Source organism: Molothrus aeneus, chromosome 14, assembly GCF_037042795.1.
Source record: "Molothrus aeneus isolate 106 chromosome 14, BPBGC_Maene_1.0, whole genome shotgun sequence".
Lineage (NCBI taxonomy): Eukaryota > Metazoa > Chordata > Aves > Passeriformes > Icteridae > Molothrus > Molothrus aeneus.
In genome coordinates, this window is record NC_089659.1 from 8,546,046 (window position 1) to 8,564,423 (window position 18,378).

Sequence of the window (18,378 nt, forward strand, 5' to 3'; positions counted from 1 at the left end):
GTGCTTGTTGACCTGCTTGAGCTCTCTAGGCTAGGTCTGGAATTGCTGTTTCATCCCACCTGTCCTGTATGCTCAGAGGCATTAGTGTGGTGGATTTAGGTCTCAACAAGAGGCTAAGAGGATTGTAGGAGTTCAGAGATGTTGTTCTGGGCTAAGGCAGGGAGCATGTTGATCTCTCTTTGGTCTGTAGAAAGGAGGCCAAAGAGCAGCTGCACACAGGAACTCAAGGAGCAAGGTTTGAGAGACACCACACAACTCAAAAGACAGGGCAGGATGGAGAACCTGGAGAACCACTGCCAGATGAACAACTGTGCTGTCTTTGTAGGCTGGCAGATCCCATCCCTCTGTGCTGTGCACAGAGATGGATTTAATAGTAAAGATGTGTCCTCTCCAAAGCCTGTCCCTGGGCTACCCAAGGAAGGGGAAGGGTATTTTCAATAAAGCACAGTTAGGTAGCAGTGGAAATTCTTGTCTTGAGGCTCTCTAGCCATTGTGGATGTGAAATTTGGCACAGACTGGTTGTGGTTCTCTCCGTCTTGGAGCCCCAGTGCTGTTGCTGCCATCAGTGGGAGCCACAGCTGTGGGTCAGAATTAGTGCTTAGGCCCAGTCTTAGCTGTGTGTCTTTGCAGGTGCAAGAGGTGAGCCTGGCCTAATGGGGATGCCAGGTAAAGATGGACCTCCAGGGGATCCTGGTTATGCTGGCCTGAAAGGTGAAGTGGGCCCTCGAGGTGAGTGCTGGAGGATTTAAAAAGCTGTTATTTATTGCACCTGGTTTGGGCTGGAGATGATTTCAGAGCTCCCTTAATGGGCTTATTTGGGAGATTCTTGATTTTTTTTAGACTGAAACAAGTAAGAAAGAGCTTGACATACTTTTTACAAGACACTCAGTGCTGATGTACAAAGGTGGTTCTAATTTCACATTTTTCTTCTTTGTGTCAGGATTAGTGTCAAATCTGTATGGTTTTTGTGGGGTACTTACACATCCTTTGCCCATGTGCAGGTCTCCCTGGCAGACCAGGGGCTCCAGGAATAACCCCACAGCCAGAAGAAGTCACAGCCCCTGCAGGATTACCTGGTCTGCCAGGCATTGATGGTGTTCCTGGCCTTGATGGAGATCCTGGATTACATGGCCCAGCTGGAAAACCAGGTAAAAAGTACACTCAGATCACCCAAATGCTGTTCTTCTGGAAGAAAAACACTACTTTATCAAATACATTAGGAATGTTTACAGGTTTTTTTAATTAAGGAAAGAATTCCATCAAATAATATGTATAAACATAATGCTGTATTTTTAACCATGTGTGATACCCAGCTGCACCTCTCAATCCTTTTACAGACAACCAGATCAAGTGGAGCCTCCTTTGGAGGTGGCTGTTTATAACCACAGCTGGTGAAGAGTGAGCTCTTGGCATGGCTGCTGACATCTTACTTCCCTTCTGGAATAAGATTGCAGGAGTCAAAGCCAATAGTATGAGGAAATAATGATACTAATAATTGTATTTTATTTCAGGCCCAAAAGGTTTGCCAGGAAGATCTGGTTTGAAAGGACGTGATGGCTTACCTGGAACCCCTGGCATAGCTGGGGATCCAGGACTTTCAGGTACCCCAGGACCACAGGGATTTGAAGGTAATTTTATGATTTGGGGAGCACAGATAAAAAAGAAGCAAACAGTGGAATTGTGTTTGCTTACAGCCAATTAGCTTAGGAAAACCAGGAGATTTCTGTGGTATTGTGTTTTGTATCTGCAATGAAGGAAATGTCATCTTCAGTGAGGAAAGTTCTGTCACATGTCCTTGTTGATATCATAGTGCTTTCTGTAGGTGCATTTCTAAACACCTTTTGGTTTTAATGTTTATTGGATGTGGGAATGATCTTGAAGATCTAGAGGAGTGCTAAAGTATTCACAGTAACCATAGCTCTGAGGCTTGGACAGGGGAGGAAAGGTGTAGTGAGAAAGAAGAGAAATATCATCAAGAAAAGTGCTATAGCAAAAATGAATGAATTAGGATTTGGTTGGTGCTTTGAGGTCCTCAGAACTACTGTACTCTGAGATGTACCTAACACCCTGGCACCAGAGTTGCTGGGCAAAGAAAGAGAACTAAAAGAGGAAGGGAATGGGTGGGTGGTGCTGTGAAATGGCTGCATTTGGAGCTGTTAAGTCCAGTAATTCATATAACAACCATATAGCTTGTGCTCCTCGTTGTACAGAGTGCCATAAGCAATGCCAGGTGGGGCACAGAGGCAGCTGCTGTCCCCGCTGTGCCCTGGCAGTGGTGGTTGTTCCTGTGTCTCCCAGGTGCTGCCGGGAAGCTGGGTCCCCCTGGCCTGCCGGGCATGCCGGGCCGCAGCGTGGGCGTTGGCTACACCCTGGTGAAGCACAGCCAGTCAGAGCAGGTCCCCCCCTGTCCCATTGGCATGAATAAGCTCTGGGATGGATACAGCTTGTTGTATGTGGAGGGGCAGGAGAAGGCCCACAACCAGGATCTCGGTGAGTTGACAGAATTCTCTTAAGAATGAACAACACAAAATTACATTAAAAAGCAATCCTCCATGGCAGTACAGAGGGCTGTGGTGGGGCTGGTGGCAGGTGGCTTGGCCAGATCTGCACTGGGAGCGGTGTCACTCATGCCATCCTCAGCACTTAATGCTGGTGTGTATGGCCTGGAGTCTTTGGCAGATGCTTGGTGTGACTGCTGCTCTGCTTCTTGCAGGTTTTGCTGGCTCATGTTTGCCTCGCTTCAGCACCATGCCTTTCATTTACTGCAACATCAACGAAGTGTGCTACTACGCCAGCCGAAACGACAAGTCCTACTGGCTCTCCACCACTGCTCCCATCCCCATGATGCCCGTGGACAGCGTCCAGATCCCACAGTACATCAGCAGGTGCTCTGTGTGTGAGGCACCTTCCCAGGCTGTGGCTGTGCACAGCCAGGACATCACCATCCCGCAGTGTCCCCTGGGCTGGCGCAGCCTGTGGATAGGATACTCCTTCCTTATGGTAAGGACACTACTGCTGGTGCAAAGGCAGCTTTAAACACTTCCATCTCTCCTCTCTAATGAGGTCACTGAGACTGTGTTCTGTGAGTTACAGGAACCTGGAACCCTGTCTCTTCTTGCCTCAGTGCATTTCTTCACCAGCTGAGTTGCTGTAGCTCTGAGTTTGCTCTGTGTAGCACCTGCCCTGATCAGTTTTGCTGGTAACACTGCTGCCTAAGTTCTGTATCACCACAGATGTTTGTTCTTCAAACCTTTAAATGTGGAAACAGTAATTCAGCTACAGTATTGACTTAATCCTCTTTCTCAGTGGAAAAAATTTTTCAGTGCACTCTCCTAGAAGCTTATTAGTGTAAGATTGTTAGAAAAACATGACGTCAGCATCGTTGTTTACAAATTTTCCCAACTTTCAAGTGAAAAGCTGGTTTTCCATTATTCCAGGCCTGCATATTCAGCCTAAGAATGTTTGCTCTTTGCCTTCTAGCCCTGACTCGAGACAGATACACATAGCCAGGGTGTAATTTTGGTTGCCTGTTTACCTCCTTTGAGCTCACTGAATTGCCATCTTTATTTCAGCACACTGCAGCGGGGGCAGAAGGTGGAGGCCAGTCCCTGGTCTCACCTGGCTCCTGCCTGGAGGATTTCCGAGCTACTCCTTTCATCGAGTGCAACGGTGCTCGGGGCACGTGCCACTACTTTGCCAACAAGTACAGCTTCTGGCTGACCACGGTGGAGCAGGAGCAGCAGTTTGTCAGTGCTCCCCCCTCAGAGACGCTCAAGGCGGGGCAGCTTCGGACTCGCGTCAGCCGCTGCCAGGTGTGCATGAAGAACTTGTAGTAACAGAGGTGCAGTTATGGGAACAGGCTTTGTTACCCCACGTTAGACATCACTGACTGGAGAAGGGTAAATTCACAAACCTCTTTTGTGTGTGTTTGATGGGTGAATCAAGACAGCCAGAACTCTACAGAAATCAAGTTTCAAGTCCAGGAATTTGTGCGCAGAGGAGGGAAAGACCAGTGTTCTGAAGCCATTTTTTAAATGAAACATGGTGCTATGTTTTTTACTTCAATGTTTTTTTCCCCTCCTTTATGGCTACCTCAGAAAGTCTCAGTGAGTTCCTTACTCAGACTGAAGAGCAGCTGACACCTCGTACCACTCCTCTGTCCGAGGCACATCCAGTCATCGCCCAGAGAGACTTTGCTTAATTAGTGCCTTTGCAAACAGTATTTGGTCTAGTGTAAGCAAGTGGAGACTCATTCTCCTGTGAAACACAGAACCAGCTAAAATGTATCAGGATATGCTGGGTGACTTGGAAACACTATGCACTAATGGTTAATAATGGATTTTCTTAGAAAAATTGAAAAATGAATTACTTGCTTTGCTTATTACACAGATGGAACATTCTTCCTCCAGTGACAGGTAACCAGTTCTAATCCAGCCTGCTATCCACAGCCTACCTTAATGCAATTTTTCATGTGAAGATAAATCCAAAACACCTCTACCATTTTCCGTTGCTTTCTATTGAAATATATTCCAGGTCTGTTGGCTTCAAGGTCTGTGCTTATCTCCTTGCAGCCATTGATATACAGCCATACTTTATTAGCCAACATTTTATTACTCTGAACATAAATTTCCTTTCTGAGGCAGCTTTGGCACACTTATTTTCAAGCTTATTATTCAAGCTGTGTGTGTTTGAAATGTAGAGCCTTCACTAGATGGCATGCAAGCTTATGCAGATACAGGAGTAAGCAGCAATGGGATGTACATTTTTTACTCCTGCAGTCACCATGTGTTGTACACTCCTTCCTCTGGGCTTTATTGCTGTAAGTTAAAGAAAATTGTATCTCTACTGTATGCACTGTTAACTTTCCTTCAGGGCAAAATTAAAGAGAAGTGCCACTAATTGGATTTTCCTTGTATATTTTAGGGGAAAGCCATGACAAAGGTATGGTTATACCTATAATGAATTCATTCAGTAGGACTAAAGTTATTACCTTTAACCTCTCTGGAGTGAAGGGTGTGAATTCCTTGTCTATTGACATTCCAGGACATTTCAAAGGAGTGCCTTGCAAATACACTCTCACCTTGGCTTAGAAATCTTGAGGATAAAATTATTCAGAAAATTATTATTAATGCACAACTGAGACATTATTTTAAGCAGATAATAATCAGTGAAGATGAAAGTATTACTTGCATAACACATTATTATCCTCACAGATGGAGGTCAGAGCTCTCCAAGTCCAGGAGTTAAACCACACTAGAGATGAACAGGGAAGTTGAGGAACAATGTAGTCTTTCATCTCACTTATTCCTAATTGTGAAAGATCAGCAACTGCTTTGGATGTATTTTGCAAGTATCTTTAAGGCGTTTTAACGCTCCTGAGCAGCAGTCCTTTCCTGCAGGATATTCAATCTAGTTCCTAGCTGGCCTGGCACAGACAGAGCATGTGGGATTTACATCCTGGATTATGCCCATACATCTTTAAAGCACTTGTGTGCACAGAGCAAAGCTCAAGACTTCTGAAAAATCACACAGATAACTGACAAAGTACAAGGAAATTTTCATCCACTGGCTTCCCATGGTGCTACAAAGAGTCTGGTTGGTCAGGTCTTTTATCTGCAGGGACTTGGCTTTATTTTTCAACATGACACATGCTAACACAATTAATTTGTTCCCCAGGACCAGAGCTTTATGCATTTTAAGCAGTACTGCCTTTAGAGAGCTGCTTCTCTCAAAGTAACCAGCTCCACTGCTGTCCCTGTCCAAGCTTCCATCCATTTCCACCAGCCACTCCCTGGCAGGTGCAGGGAGCAGGAATTCCAATCACCAGCTGTTCTGCCATCAGCCCCATTTTCATCCAGCTGTTTACCCCCACCCAGAATCCTTCAAGAGCTCTGCAAGGTTCAGGCTCCTCTCTGAAGGGGCTAAGGGTGGCTTGGGGAATGAGCACCTGGTACTCCATTGAGGATCTTTTAATTATTTTTTAGCAGGTACTGCTCAAGACTGAGCATTTCAGAACAAGGGCTCATTTTAATTTCTTGTCTCTGGGGAGGAGAGGGCTGCAACTGATGTCATAAGCATAGTAACTTCATGTATTAATGAAAAATAAATACTTTGTTTAAAAAAAAACAAAACACAAAACCTGTGCAGCTACTCCATGGAGAGGGAAAGAAAATGATATTTTTCCTATATGTATTTCCAAACCACAGCTAATAAACATTGAAGGCAAACAAGATGACTGTGCCCATGTCATGACTATTTTCTTGGAAATCACACTGGCCCTGATGCAGAAGTGCAAGTGAGAGGAGACAGCATTCAGGATTTCTCTACATGGTCATTTATTACTGAAGATCAAAGTGTGTGACTCATGTCCATTACACTATTGTGACAAGGTGATCAGAATGGGGACTGTGATAGTAAAAAGGAACTGTAGAATGAATTAAAAGATCTTTGCCTTTATTCTGAGCTGGTTTTCTTAGAGCTGCTACAGAGATACTCTTTCTAAAAAGAAACAAAACTGCACCGGCTCTGCTGATAAAACTGGAGAATTAAGGCACTTTTACCAAAACAGATTTCAAAAGGCAACAAGTCAAAACCCAACAATTAAGTAATTTGCATATGCCTATATATTAAGTTTTAAGATAACCTGGGTTATATTTAGTTCACACAAACAAATTAACAAAATATAGCAGCATACAACCTATGAAAAGCTTAAGAAATTTATTAGATGCACAGATAAAGTGCAGTGACAGAGATACTTGTGTAAATCTTTTTTAAAATAAATAAGGTACAGTTAAACCACCTTTGACTCGCTTTAGCTCCGGAAGAAAAGTCAGCCTAAGTTTTAATGATTGAACTTTAAGGTCAAGGTGAAATATATCAGAACAGTGGTTGTGATCTGTATCAACTATTTGAGGCTCCTGTTCCTCTTGAGGTCTCCCAGAAACAGGAAGGCTATTGCAAAATGGATACGTTAGACATAGTTCCTTTCACAGAAACATTTTTGTCATAAAGTGTGGTTGCTCAAATACATGTTAAAATATTTAACAAGGAAACAATTTTCTCCTGATCCAGTTGATCTTTTAAACAAGACAATGCATTTTTTCTATGATGCAGCCCACAGGAAGGAACAGAAGTAGACATCCTCCTTAACTGAAGACTCTTGCTTTAAGAACTAAACTATTGCATTATATGAGAGCAAGAAATACCCATTTTGTGTTATCCCTTTCTCCAAACATACAGCCCCACTGACAGACTTATTTTTGCCTTAATCTCAGAGGTCCATTTGTCTTCAAGAAAGACACACATTAAAAAGAGGTTCCCTTTCAGGTCTTATAATAAAATCTTTCAGTGCCTTTCCATCTGGGGAAGCTCTTTGACAGAAGGAACTGTCCCTGTAGGAGTTTGGATGATACCAGATGTTTGTGCTCTGCTATCCATGATTTCAGGCACTTGTGGGCTAACATGGCTGTGTAATTTATGTCAATGCAATAATATTAGCAATATGTTCAACACTCAGAAGGGTCACCACAGTTTCCTTCATACACTCAGGATTTCAAATTCTTCTTCCAATTCAAATAGCTTGTCAGTAGATTCAATGAGTTCTGAAAAATAAATTAAACCATTTAGAATGTGAGGACATGCCTGATTTTGTTTACTAAAAACACCCTCAAACCTCCCCCCATCCTTCCGAAATGCTGCCTTGGAAATATTTTCAAAGATTTAAAAATATCTTGTGCTAACACATGTAAATTGGACAGGGGCTGTTTGGATAACTGATACTCTGTAAGAGCAAGGCATTTAATCATGCACTGATTGCTTGATCCTCAGGAAAGCCCAGTGGTTCTCCTGCTGGCTGAGGAGCCCCACTCTGCTTTCAGTGTACCACACCTGCCCCTGTGGTTGTCACTTCTGGCTTGGTTGGAGGTATGAAAGGAGGCCAGTGGGGTGGGTGCTTCTGGACCAGCTCAAACATCCGCAGGCTCTGCTGCTTTAGAATCTCCTGAGGACAGAATACAAACCAAGAACCATTTTTAACACTGTATATCTGCCAAAGAACAAAGGCTGTAAATTCCTGTTGGGTCAGGTACCTGCCATCATGAATCACAGCTTCACACATCTCTAGTATTGTCCTACTTGAACTACAAGTTACCAGTGGATTATAACAAGCTTTTATACATCTGTAATTTTGTTTACATGGAGCAAACACATACCAGGAACATACTTCTGCCTTTTAAAAGTAAATTACCTGCTTGAACCTTTCTGTGTTCAAGTTTTCTGTTGATCAATGGGAACAAAAGACAGATCTATCTACTAAAAAAATCCAAGAGATTTTGGAAGATAGGTTTTGATCAGGAGAAACAAGTTATTATTGAAGCAAAATTTCACTGCTATCAGGTGAGCTCCATCATATCCTCTACTTCAGTTATTTGCAAACTGCTTTCTGTAGCCTTTTTTTAAATAAATGCTTTTGGTTGGTGGTACTTTATATTCACATCCCTGTTGCTTAATATTCCAGCTGCTTGCTGTGTTTCTCAGTAAATGACTTAGGTATAAGCCACTAACACAGTACTGCTAACAGAAGACACACTCAGAAGGGGTGGATGCACTTCCCCCAGTGCCAGGGCTCAGGGTTGCAAAATGCTGAACCATCAGCAGTGTCAGCTCTCCCTGATCATTAGTGCCACCTTCACTGGGGATCATTTGATTTGAAGGCTGGAAATTTCCATTAACCAAAAAAGAACAGTATCCATGATTTCATACAGAGCAAAAAAGATAGTAGTATTACCTTTTGTACAAGACTACACCAGTTATCAAAATCACATTCTTCTTTGCAAAAGAAGCCCTAAGGAAAGAATACACAGTAATATTAAATACAGTATGTCAATGAGCAAAGATGCTGTGGTATCTATGTATGGGTTATATCTCAAGTGACAATCACCCATAACCCAACCAAAGGACACTGGCATGAGATCAGACTGAATTTCTTCAACTACCACAGTATTCTTGTGGTCTATACTGGATTATTCTACAAGTAATTTCACTTGAAGATTTGTAGATTAAATAAAACAAGCTCAGGTTAAGTATCTTCTTGAGAACAACCAATGCACAGATGATAGTGATGGAATAAAATAATGAAACCTGATCCAGTTCCTTGCTTTGACTTTCAAACTACTTCTTGGAAAAGGTCTATGTTACCCAGGAAAGAAACTTAATTGGCTCCCCAAGATACAAACAGTTGGTTCCCTGCTTGAGCTAAAATTAATGTATCCTATGCAGTTCAACTACTATGTGTTGAATTTTAGATTGCAGAAGAGTGCCCTGAGATCTTGATGTGATCAAGGAAACATGTTGCTGCCCTTACCAATACACAGAGGTATTGCTCTGAACAAAGTACACACATTTATTATTTTCTAACACCTACTAAAGCTACTGAAGGGTCCAAATTCATGATCTTCATTCTGTGTGGAGCTTGCTGGCAGTGGAAGCTCTTGTCATCAACTGTGCCATTTTCTTCTGAATCTACAAAACTCTGAGTGGTGTGAGGGTCCAAGTAGATCAGCTCATTGCCTGGAGGAGTAAAATTCACATGGTGATAACAAGCAAGAAGCAGTAATGAACACTTTATCCATCCAGACTTGTAAAACATAAATTGGATTGTCAGCACAGTCCGTATCTCAACTCTCTAGCTAGGGAGTCTTTAAGAGAACTGTACAACAGAAAGGCACAACAGTATCCCACGGGGATTTAGTATAATTTTCCACTGTTACTTTTTAGGGTAGATTTTTTGAATTGTTTTTTTTTTCTACCTTTGTCACATACTTTCCTTTATATACAAGAAGTCCAGTACATTTTCTAAAAATCTCAACTGCAGTAATCCCTAACATTCCTCAGATCAAAGATACAGGATGACCACAAATCCAATCTGTAATCCCATTAGGCATTCACCCAGAAATTGAACAAATAAGTCTGACTAAAACAGCTCAGGTTTTACAAAAGAAAGAACAAAATATCCAAGGAGTTACAGATCAAACCAGGGTAAAATATCAAAGGCTGAATCCAGGATCAAGTATTGCATTAATTACTAAAGACATGGAAGAAGTGAAAGACATACTGCCTTGAGAAAAAAATTGAAAAATATGAGACAATAATTTAAGAAAGCCAGGAAGGAAAAGAATAAAACAAGACACTCTTCACTGGAAAGTACTATTGATTAGAAAAAATACAGTATTTAGGCAGCAGTGGCACCTGACATTTGTTGAATGCTACCAACTTAGTGTCTTGTTCTTGCTTATATCATTCCATATTTTAATATCAAGCTTTGCTGCTTCTTTTCTGTTCCTATCAGGATGGTCTCATACTGTTCCTGAAGTGTCTGAGGTATGTTTCTTCTTCTCCATTCTCACGTTTAAAATGCTTACTACTGCCCCTTCCCAAAGAAAATCCTTTCTCTTTCAGTCATATGGATATTTGGAGTAAGTTTCTTTCTTCCTTACCTAAAAATCCTATAAAATAATAGGCATTATTGGGTTTCCCTCCTAATGCTCCCAAAGACTGTGGCATCTTAAAGCATTCCTAGGAGTCCAAAGAGAGAAAAATTAAATTGATTTGTTTATTGATGTACCAGATACCTGAACTTTTTCACATACACAAACAAGTGACTGAAGAATGCCTTACTTTAAATGCATCAATATACACTGGATTGATGTGATTAATCCCTAGCCGGAGAGGGATTATGAGCAGGAGGGGTTTCCAGCCTGGGCACAATCCTGCTGTGTTCTTGTTTGGGCCAAGAGCACTTCTGTGCAAATGTGCACTGCTGTGGGCAACACTGCTGCTCTGGGCAGGGGACCAGCACATCTTCTCTGGGGGAATGAAAAGAGACATCAGTGAATGCAAGCAGCAACACAGAGATCTTTCAATCATGAATTAAATTGCTTTTCCAGACAGCTTTATAGAGCTCCTGTTTTAAGACAAAAGGAGCAAGGCATGGAAATCCTGACTCTTTAGTAGAAGTAATTTTGGCAGTCAGAGTATGTGCTGGCACATTAGTGAGACACGGGAAAATGAGGGGATGAATGTTTAAGACTGAAGCTACATTTACTACTCGCAGTATTAAAGCTGTCCAGCTTTGCCTGGGAGATGATATAGCAGGGAGGAAGCATCAGAAACTCTTCAGGGAACTCTTCCCTTCCAGTGATGTAGACATAAAATAAGCAGAAGTAGGGACTAAAGTAGAACCAGGCTGTGGCTGAATACCACTTGTAAACCCACCCTTCTTACAGTTATAAGTTGAAAATGGGCCACACATTTCTGAAGGATTGCTGCCCCTCATTTCCCTTTTGCTTGACAAAAGCAAATTTCTGGCAAACTCTGTATTACAAACAATTCCCTGTATTTTTACATACTTCAACTTCATTCCATTGCTGGAGTAGGAGTTAAGGTAGCACAGACCAAACTCCACTTTCTCATCCACATGGTATGTGGAATTGGTCACCAAAAATCCCTCACTGCTAACCTTACTTTTGGAAACCCCAAACCTGATTATCCATTTCCTTCATTCCTTTTCTTACCCTGGGAACACATAGGGATGGTGCCAAGATTTTGTCCATACTTAGATACATTCAGGAGAGTGAATTCAAATCAAAAACTGTCACCAAGGAAATAATCACAGAATCATCAAATTATTTAGGCCAGAAAAGACCTTTAACATCATCAAATCCAACCACTACCCTAATGCTCCCAGAAGTAGTTTGTCCAAACATATAAATTTGCCATGAGCTTGAGCTACTCTTTGGTATCTGCTGAGACACTACAGCAGTGCTGCAGAAGCTCCAGTTTCACTTACTGATGTCCTCGATGACCACTGTATTGTCCATAGACACATAAACTGCTAATGAATTCCATTCATCAAATAAAGCAAGCTTCCTAGAAAACACAGAGGCAATAATTAATAAAAGCTTACTAGGACCATGAGGATAGCTTTTAACTCAGGACAGTTAAATAGTTCTTGAGTAAAAAAGTCACTTATTTGGAAGAAAAATTTGTTGGTTTTTTTAAGTCTCCATGTAATAAAAAGATAACTTTCAGTGTTTAACATACTTAGAAAAAAAAAATGAGTGGTTCCAGGAAAAGCACACACATTATACCATGTGAAAGCTGTTTTGTCCTTTTGCCAAATGCAGGGATAGTAACAGCTCAACCACATGACTAGGTTTATTACTTTTTATTGCAATTAACAGATTCCACTGTAGAATTCTGCCCATGGTGCCTAACATCATGTAGAGAAGAAAAAAAATTCCTATGCCAGTTTTTCCACATTACTCTGTGCTTAAGAAGTTCCACTAAACTCAGTGGAACTATTTTCAGGTTGTTAAAAGTCAGAGCAGTTCAAGATTTTGGAACCCAAAAGTTAGGGGGGTGGCATAATAGCACACAGGTTTCTGTCCACTTTGTGTGACATCCAGAACTCTGGGGAAGGGAGCTCTCAAGCTGCACAGGCAGTGCTGGTTGTCTAAAATAAGCCTGAAAAACTGGTATGTGAGTCAAGAAGAATTTGTAAGGGAAAGGAGCTGGAGGCCAGGACATCCTTCAGCTCCTTTCTCTCTCCAGAACGTATCTGTCCCAGGGCTGCAGCAAATGGCACCCAGGAGCTGCAGGATGGGACATTCCCTATCTGGGACATTCCCCATCCCTCAGCAAAGTCAGCTCTAGTGAGGCCTCCAGGCCAGGAGGAGCTCCCAGGCTCTCCCCAGCAGCCTTGGGCAGCCCAGGAGCACACCCAGGGAGGCCCTGCCATGACTTACTTCAGTACTTGAGCAACTGTATTTGGTCCAAACCACTCTCCAATGGACTTCCCCTCTCCAACACCCATCTGTGCTGTTGTTGAAAAGGAAAACACACACAGGAAAAACCACAGAGAGGCTGGTCACAGTCTGTGTCACACAGCATGGCCTACTAATACCTTTCCAAACACTCTAGAGCAAGTGCAAGCTGTATTTAGCAACAACAATTATTTTCTCAATCTATACTCTTTTCAACACTTAATGACTGCTAGTTCCCTTGGAAGAAGTTCCTATACTGTAATGACAACTACAAATATGTCCTTACTTACAAATTACAGCAATAACTTCTATGACTGTCTATTTTAACACTATCAACTCTGCTACCCAAAACCTGCACACTGTATTCTAGAATACAGATTCATTTAGGTCTTAGTGAATAATATTTCTAAATTATTATCCTTCATACCCACTTGCATACATTTTTATTTTTATATAAAAATATACATTGTCTTCATAATCACCTTTTAAAAATGTTTCAACACCGTAGGAACTTCAACAAGACAAAAGGAAGTTGATGTGTGTTCTTACCCATTTGGTGGATGGAATAACAGCAATCTTTTCTATCCAGAAAGCACCGTAAGATTCTGTGATATTCTTCTGGTTGCTTTTTGTGTTTTTCCCATTGCCAATCTTTCAGGAAAAAAGTTATACAGATTAAAAAATAATGTTTTCATTGTACTGATCAAATTTCTAGATGGCAGAAAGCCATACAATGAGATTTTAAGAGATGATCCATCTCTAATATTTATATTTTCTTTAGAGATCCTAGAAGTCACACCTTGTCATTTATTATCAAGCTGCCCTTTATCATCACATGCTATTGTGTGAAAATTGAGAAACTTAAATAACAGTGCCAACTGCAAGTATATCCTGAGTGATCACTGCTGAGAATTGATAGCTATTCCTCTATGTGAGCTTCCAAGACTATTTAAAACTATCTGTTCTGTTTGGACTTTATCAGATTTGCAAACATTTGTAGGATAATAAGACTCATAAAGCAAAATCCAAACACAATGCTGGCCCTCTCCCACAGCAAAATGCAAACCATGGCTTTGCCACATGAGCTTCTGCTTCTGACATAAGGTAGTTACCTCACATTTACACAGGGCTGATCCTATTTAGATCCATACTGCAAGTTCAAGATCTAGTTTTTCTCAGGTAACATGTTTGTTTGCCTACTCTTTCAGTTAAATCTTTGCACTACCATTTTGTGTATTCAGTGATTAAATTGGTAAATCCACAAATCGTGCTGCCATAGAAACAGTGACAAAAGAGCATAAGGATCACAGACCCAGCCACAGCAAGGTAAGTGACAGGAGAGTGACACAAGAGCAGACCTAGACACTCACCCATGACCCTGGGACATGGGGTGTCAGTACAGAATAACAGACACTAGTGGGGTCTGCTGTGGGGTCTGGACTCAGGCTGATGATGGGTGAGTGGTTTGTGAAGTACTCTGTGTGGTGTCTATCACTCTGTCACTACTGACACCATCACCCTGGTGTCATTTTGGTGGCTATGCAATGAAAAGAGGGGAAGAACTCAGACCCATGGTAGCAAGTTCTCCCTTGGCTTCAATTTGGGTATTCCTCAAAAAGATTTATAAAATAACAACAGTGGGATTCCCTATTTGTCCTTCCTCTGTTTTTTTCTCTGCTTAAGGCTGACATGATTTTGCCCCATCAGACAAAAATAGTTCACTAATAACTTTATCAGGGCATCAAAGAGAGTTTCATTAATAACTTTAGGTTTTATGCTTTTATGGAAAACAACATCAAAAATGAAACAGCCTCCAAATAACACAAAAGTTGCCTCAGCAACAGTACTCACCTCTTCCTAAATGTCTGCAGATCAGTGCCTGGGCCAGCATCATCTGCCCACACCTCAGCATGCATCCCCAGCCTGCATCCGACGAGGGACCAGTGCCTCCTGTGAATAGAGGGGCTCAAATCAGCAAGGGCTCTGCTCTCACAGAGCCAGCTTCTGAGAGAACCCACAGAAAAACCCCTGAGAACTGAAACCCACAGTCAAACCTCTGACAACTGAAACCCACAGTCACAACTGAAACCCACAGTCAAACCTCTGACAACTGAAACCCACAGTCACAACTGAAACTCACAGTCACAACTGAAACCCACAGTCACAACTGAAACCCACAGTCACAACTGAAACCCACAGTCAAACCTCTGAGAACTGAAACCCACAGTCACAACTGAAACTCACAGTCACAACTGAAACCCACAGTCACAACTGAAACTCACAGTCAAACCTCTGACAACTGAAACTCACAGTCACAACTGAAACCCACAGTCAAACCTCTGACAACTGAAACCCACAGTCACAACTGAAACCCACAGTCAAACCTCTGACAACTGAAACTCACAGTCAAACCTCTGACAACTGCACCACAGCTGAGGGGGAGCCAGCCTGTCCCACTGAGCCAGCTCCTTTCTCCCCACAGTGCTGCTGTCACTTCACTGCTTCCCCACAAACATGAATACCTGATTATATACAGGTATAAGCAAACACTGATTTTGATAGCTTTAATCTTTTGTTTGCATACACAGTTAAATTATGATCAAAATGTTCTAGTACTGTAAAAATAACTTTTCAGTCCCCAACATCATCACTAATCCTGCTAATCCATAACCAGGCTGCTGGAATGCTGAATACTCACCAATAGGTGAAAACTTTCTTCTATATGTGAACCAGAGACGAGCACTTATATCCAACAATAACTTAGATTTGTCTGGAATAATTTTAAGAGGAAATAAATTATCAAAACGGACTTAAACTGAAAAATTCAAATTATCCCTGTACAGTTACTATATAGAGTGCATGGAAGGCTCCTATAGCTTTTACATACAAGACCCTTACTACTTAAAACATTTTTAGCAATTCAAACACAGAGAGCTTTTGCAGACTGCTAATTAAAGTTAACTTATTAAAGATTAAATAATTATTAGCCAATGAAATTTTACAAGGTGCTTGGAATGACTATGCCCAGCCTGAATAAAACAACTCTGGAGAACTGTCCTCAGGAAAGAACTGGTAAAGCAGGTTAAGAAGTTCTACATGCAAATCAACATGGAATTATACATTACCTCCAAACCCAACAGAAAGTAATTTTAAGAAAAGGTTAATAGTGTTAAATTGAATTAAACCTCTCTTTTTTCTTGTTTGTTTAAACACATTTGCACTTACAGAATCCTCCAAAGGCTCTGAAGAATGCTTAAGAATCCTGTTTGCTGCATTTTCCCTTAGCTGTGGCTCAGACTGGCTTTTCCAAAGGATTCTCCAGCTGATCAAGGCTGCATGCAGCACCCTGGGCTGTCCTGCACTGGGGGCCACTGCCTTTGACATTCTACACAGGAGGATGGCCCTGTCTTCTCCCCAGGGAGCAAAACTCATTTCTGAAATCTTACTTTTATATAAACACATTACTCTGCTCTAACTTTTAGGTCATGCACTTATTTTCACTAAAATGCAGTATGTGCCATAGACTAATTTATTGTTGTTATTTGAAATAGCATTTCAGTTGCAAGTAACAGGCTGCAGATAGCATCCCTCATAGGAAAATGACATCAGTAATGCTGAGCATTCCCAAAAGTTATTTATATGTCTATTTCTGAGGCCCTGATGTTGTGGAGCGACCAGGCTCACATCTGACAGCCTCTGCTATGAATGTGATCATTTTGCATGAATTATAGTGGAAGCACATTGGCCTTGGTTCTGGCTTCTGTACAGGAGGAATTCCACTGCTTACACCTGGTGTCTCACTGATGGAGAACAAACTTCCCTCATTTAGGGAACACAAGGAAATCAGGAGCTGTTGCTACATGTGAATCTATGAATATTCTACCAATGTTACAGATAATTTCATTCTAAAGATACCTGTGTTTAGGTGGTGTTGCCTTCCTAAAATCCACACTGGCTCATCAGTTTCTGGAAATTCTTCTAAGTAGTCTGACAAAATAGTGATCTGGTTTTCATACCTAGATAAAACTGAACAGGAATACACAAAATTCAAACTCCATTTTATCCCCTTATTCTTTTATACCCAACTTGGAGCTCTCAAACTGAAATAGTTTGTAGTAAGTCTTTACAGTCTTTGGGGCTTCTGAGCAGTGCTGCCAGCTGCTTTTAATTTTCTCCCTTAAAAGCTGTTCTGACTGAAATAACCAAAGCCTTGTTTTTTATTTAGATCCTCAGTGAGTGCTGAGAGAACACCAGGAATAACACCTTTATAAGCAATCTCACTGAAGCCAGTGACAGAAGTTCAGGATGACTGCAGTGAGGATGAGATTTGATTCAAGATAATGAGGAAAGGAAAAAAAAATTAGGCACCACAGCTTGATCTGAAACGTAGAAAAAATACAAATCAGAGTGATTATGGCCTCATGCTTAATGGAAAGCATGTGAAAAGTTTTAGCAAGACTGGGCTTTACTTTCCCAACTGGAGATTTGAAACACTTCAGAAAAAAAAAAAAAGATGTATTAATGTTATTATTCAACACCATATCTATTTAGTGAAAAATAACAAATGATAATTAATACTACCAAAACAAGACAGTCCAACTATTTTCTAGCTCGTTAAAATGGTGCTTTTTGGAAGAGTGCAGCAACGCTTCAAGTGTAAAACAATGTAAAATCATATATATAAAGTAAGAGTCCATTAAAAAGAATATACATTCCAGCGATCAGAAGGGAGCTGCACCACCCTCTGGCTGGAGCCTGGGGCCAGCAGTGCCGAGCCCCGACACTCAGCGTCCCCGCAGGCAGTGGCGAAACTCCGAGCCAGACTCCTCCAGGGCTGTCAGCTCAGCAGAACAACTCTCACCCCGTACTCTGCATTCTCCGTCAGAAAAGCCGTCGCTCACTGCACTTCCAGAGCAAATTACCTGGTTTTTACTGCAAAGACTTAAGACACTCTGGACCCCCGAAATCCAACCGGAGGCACTTGCACCCCCTTCGCGGCCACCTCTCTCGGCCCCGCTGCCGTCCGACACCCCGGAGCACTGCAGAAGGCACCGCCGGGATTTTTCCCTTGCCGAGGTCCCCTTCCCCTTCCCGGCGCTCTCCCACAGCGCTGCCCGCCGAGCGGCGGCGCCTCCCGGAGCGGGGCTGCCAGACCGGGCTCCGGCCCCTCCGCTGAGGCCGCCCCGCGCCCCGGCCGAGCCCCCTCACGCCCGGGCCCCCTTCCGAGCCCCCAGCCCCGGCCCCGGGAGAGGCCGCGGGACCCAAGCGCCAGGCGACCCCTCAGGGCGGATCGCACCGCGCCGGCCCCCGTCCCTCAGCCCGCGGGCGTCTCCCGCCGCCGGGAGCCCCGCTGGATCCCCGGAGCCCCAGCCTGGCCCCTCAGCGCCGCCCCGCCAGTCGTGCCCGAGCCCCGCGCCCCTCACCGGCCTCCATCCTCCCGCTGTCACCATCCTCCTCCCCTTCGCCCCGACACGGAGGCACAACACGGCCGCGCCGCGGGGCGCCCTGGGAGCTGCAGTCCCACCGCCAGTCGGAAGCGCACCGCCCCCGCGTCCAT

At 42.7% G+C, this 18,378-nt stretch overlaps 2 protein-coding genes across 2 annotated transcripts in view; one reads left to right on the forward strand and one right to left on the reverse strand.

Annotated features, from left to right (window-relative positions):
- COL4A6 (collagen type IV alpha 6 chain) overlaps nt 1–6,232 on the forward strand; it is a 42,594-nt gene extending 36,362 nt beyond the window's left edge. Inside the window, exons 39-44 of the mRNA XM_066559791.1 lie at nt 631–729; nt 1,002–1,148; nt 1,512–1,628; nt 2,299–2,490; nt 2,714–3,000; nt 3,573–6,232. Coding sequence (XP_066415888.1) covers nt 631–729; nt 1,002–1,148; nt 1,512–1,628; nt 2,299–2,490; nt 2,714–3,000; nt 3,573–3,833 — 1,103 coding nt within the window. The 3' untranslated portion in view covers nt 3,834–6,232. The remainder of the gene's footprint in view (nt 1–630; nt 730–1,001; nt 1,149–1,511; nt 1,629–2,298; nt 2,491–2,713; nt 3,001–3,572) is intronic.
- Nucleotides 6,233–6,432: 200 nt separating this feature from the next.
- ATG4A (autophagy related 4A cysteine peptidase) lies at nt 6,433–18,343 on the reverse strand. The gene is made up of 13 exons (XM_066559240.1): nt 18,245–18,343; nt 16,737–16,847; nt 15,520–15,591; nt 14,673–14,771; nt 13,371–13,472; nt 12,804–12,876; nt 11,846–11,925; nt 10,675–10,862; nt 10,494–10,572; nt 9,422–9,567; nt 8,786–8,842; nt 7,888–7,999; nt 6,433–7,601 (listed from the first exon to the last, which is right to left on the reverse strand). The coding sequence occupies exons 1-13, from the start codon at nt 18,252–18,254 to the stop codon at nt 7,537–7,539; spliced, it is 1,194 nt and encodes a 397-aa protein (XP_066415337.1). The 5' UTR covers nt 18,255–18,343; the 3' UTR covers nt 6,433–7,536.
- Nucleotides 18,344–18,378: the final 35 nt, after the last annotated feature.

Coding starts and splice junctions, on each gene's coding strand:
- ATG4A (XM_066559240.1), bottom strand. Junction 14,772..15,519: donor AAGAAAGTTTTCACCTATTG/GTGAGTATTCAG, acceptor CTCTATTCACAG/GAGGCACTGGTCCCTCGTCG. Junction 8,843..9,421: donor TGGACCCTTCAGTAGCTTTA/GTAGGTGTTAGA, acceptor TTCTTTCCTTAG/GGCTTCTTTTGCAAAGAAGA.